Below are 3201 nucleotides of genomic sequence, written 5' to 3'. Positions count from 1 at the left end.
AACATTTATATAAATGTTTAAGCCAGAATGATTTGACATTTAAATATGATTTAAACCCCCAGTGATGCAGAGAAGGTGAGCTCTACCTGCCGGGTCCTCTGGGGGTGAAGGTGTCGGCAGAATCAGCACCTCGGACTCTGGAAGGTTTGGAATGAGCCGCCTTCCTCTGGATGAAGCCCTGCTGACCACCTCCCCCTGCTGCTGACCTCAGCCCCATGGCGGCCTCCAGCTTCGGCACGATGGAGCCTGAACAGAGCAGACAGGAAGCTCACGGGTTGGAACAACCTCCAGGGTTCAGGTCTAAACATGACAGACTTCTGCACAAGCTGAAGAATAAAGCAGAGGTCCAGTTAAAGTCATCTGAAGCTTATTGACCCAATAATGAGGCCATGGTGGAGATCGGATTCCTGAAACTAATGCAGGATGATGAGGATGTTCTGATCCGATCCCAAGTTGTGGCTCTGCGATCGGATCTAATTCAGGTCTGCTTGGTTCAGCTGGTTTGTTCCAAATCAAGCTTTTCAGCAACAACACAGACAATGCTGAAGCTCCTTGTCTGTGGGCGTGGCCTGCTGGGCTCAACCTGCTCAGATCATCCAGCTCAGAGACACTTTGATCATTAAAGGGTTTTCATGATGGAGCTTCTGCTCTTCATTAATTCTCCTGTTTCTGTTCTAAAGCAGTTTTTTGTTTCCAATGATTTATCCTCATGAGTTCAGCTGCCTGAACAGCAGCGCCTCGCTGACCTGGCCCTCCAGGAAGCAGCTAGCTTAGCCGCGGGGAGCTAACACTGTAAAGCAGATGTCCACAGGTGAGCTGTAGTCGGTCCATCGACCCGTGGTCATCATTAATGATGCTGATTAAGCTTAATGTGTTACTTAACTGGCGGAGCTTTCGCCAGGAATTCATCTGGATCAGAACTACAGGAAAAACTAATCAGTCATGTTGGATTCATGCTGAGTGGTGCAGAGTAAAAAAGAAAAAAAAAAACAGGGTCCCAGACCAGAAGCGGCACCCGGGTCCCTAAAAAGGACTGTTACCTGGGTCCCTGAAAAAGGACTGTTACCTGGGTCCCTGAAGAGGACCGGCCCCAGAGTGTGGGTCTGCTCACCTGACTGGCTCTTGGTTCTGTGAGGCTGCTGCAGGGTGACCGTCAGGTAGGAGCCGCTCAGCAGCTCGTCGTTCAGGTCGGACACCAGGAGAACCGGAGGTTCTGGGTCTGAATCCCAGCGACCGTCCTCCTCCTCATCCTCCTCCTTTTTCAGCTCTTCATCTTCAGCGGTGTCCACCTCCTCTTCTTCAGGGTCGTAGTCCTGCCCTTCGCTATCCTCGTCTTCATCGTAGTCCCTCCTGCGTCTCCTGTGTTTGTGCCGCAGATATTCCTTTTCTTCCTCGCTCTCGCCTTCTTCTTCATCATAATCGTCATCATCGTCGTCGTCGTCATCATCATCGTCTTCATCGTCATCCGACTCTTCTGAGTCGTCGCCCCTCCTTTGCATCCTGGAGCCTCCGCGGAGTCTGACCCGGCCTCTCCGCCCCGCCTCCCTCATGGCCACGCCCCTCTTTAGTCTGAGGCCCGACATGGAGCCGCCCGCCCCCAGCCCCCCTCTGCTCCCTTTGTGGGACAGGCCGCCCCGCAGCAGACCTCTCCTGTTGGCACCGAACGCCTTCCTGGACATGTGGCCGCCTCCGTGAGCAGAGAGAGCCAATCTCCTTCTGTGGGACGCTGCAGAGACAGAAAAGATCAACATGACCTACAGCGGATTAACGAGGGGCTTCAGCTTCATGTTCTGACCCAAACCCACAGTTATCGTCGTCACTGGCAGAGTCCTCCCCATCCTGGCTGTGGAGGTGGCGTCTGTAGATCTTTGCGATCCGAGCGTCAAGCAGAGATGAGGATTTCCTTTTCTGAACATGAGGGGAGGAAAGACGCAGGCTCAGAAACTTCAGCTTCATCAGGTTTTTATTTAACAGAGCAACAGCTTTACTGTGGCGTCCCTCAGGGTTCTATCCTTTCACCCCTACAGTTTCCCTGTGAGGACCACTGCTAGCGTCTCCCTGACAACCTTCCTCCATTGTCTTGGTGACATCAAGGCTTGGTTGGTTTAAAAGTCTTAATGAAAGCAAATGTAAATTCTGTTGTTTGGATCTGTTGAATAAAGAACATGTTTGTCCTTCAGACACCAGTTGGAGGTCAAACCTATAATGGAACAACTGCATCTATGTGATATGAGATTGACAGCTATCCCAGCATGCACTGCAGCAGCAGCAGCTTCCAGGTTAGCGCTCACAGAGAGTATTAAGTTACTAAGTTGGTTGTTGTTCAATAAAAGTACATTTCAAGATCATTTGAGGTGAGAACATTATACTTTTACGTGTCACTATATGGCCCATTAACTGATTTAATGAGTAATTAAAATTCCCCCCCCCCCCAAGTTGAGTGTACCGCGGCAACCAGCGGAGCTCAAAAGCTAACAGCAGCCAGGGCTAACGTTAGCCCGTCTGCAGCAGCACTCTCTCTGCATAGCCGTGTGTGAAGGACCGCTGCCTCTGATGGCCTCTGACTTTTTTTGTTTTATTTGGTAAAATGTTCATTTCATTTGTGTTCATTCATTCATTTGACTGTGTTAATTATTATTCCCCCACTAAATGAAAAAAGTCACAATTCATTATTATCTAGAGACTATTAATAACAGGAGATGGTGATGTCATCACTATGCTTCTGTTCCAATTGACCCATATTTATGCTGAGTGCTCCCGTTCTCCCCACACTTTCCTGTGTTCTTCTCAAGAACATACTTGGCGAGAACACGAGTCCGTATTCTTGTTCTAATGAATTGAGACACGGCCATTGATTCCACGTGTTTATATCTGCAGAGTTTTGCCCTGATAGCTGCTGTAGGGACGTTATTCCCTCAGTGGATGTCATGTTTTAGGGTCTGTGCATCATTACTCTGTATTTAGTTCTATTACCATACTGGTTATTTCAATCACTGATTAATCACAACTAATTGTTTTAGCCCACATAAGTAAAACTGCACCTCTTAACAGCAATTAAACAGCACAAACACATTATCCATCCTTGCATCTTTGCACAGACTTTATGTTCATTTAAGAATTGATGTTAAGTTATTATTGTCTGTTTGTAAAGCTTAAATGATGAGGCTCCATATTAAATAGCACCCGCTCTGAGGGGCTAAG

The 3201-nt window shown here is 48.3% G+C and overlaps 1 protein-coding gene across 1 annotated transcript in view; it reads right to left on the bottom strand.

Annotated features, from left to right (window-relative positions):
- Positions 1 to 3201, bottom strand: part of LOC107102329 (lysine-specific demethylase 2A-like) — a 17824-nt gene that overhangs the window by 4626 nt on the left and 9997 nt on the right. The window contains exons 16-18 of the mRNA XM_015401588.1: positions 1806 to 2007; positions 1112 to 1726; positions 87 to 246 (exon numbers count right to left, since the gene is read on the bottom strand). Coding sequence (XP_015257074.1) covers positions 87 to 246; positions 1112 to 1726; positions 1806 to 2007 — 977 coding nt within the window. The remainder of the gene's footprint in view (positions 1 to 86; positions 247 to 1111; positions 1727 to 1805; positions 2008 to 3201) is intronic.

Source organism: Cyprinodon variegatus, unplaced genomic scaffold (assembly GCF_000732505.1).
Source record: "Cyprinodon variegatus isolate N-32 unplaced genomic scaffold, C_variegatus-1.0 Scaffold1235, whole genome shotgun sequence".
Taxonomy (NCBI): Eukaryota; Metazoa; Chordata; class Actinopteri; order Cyprinodontiformes; family Cyprinodontidae; genus Cyprinodon; species Cyprinodon variegatus.
This window is presented reverse-complemented; position numbering and strand designations above follow the sequence as displayed.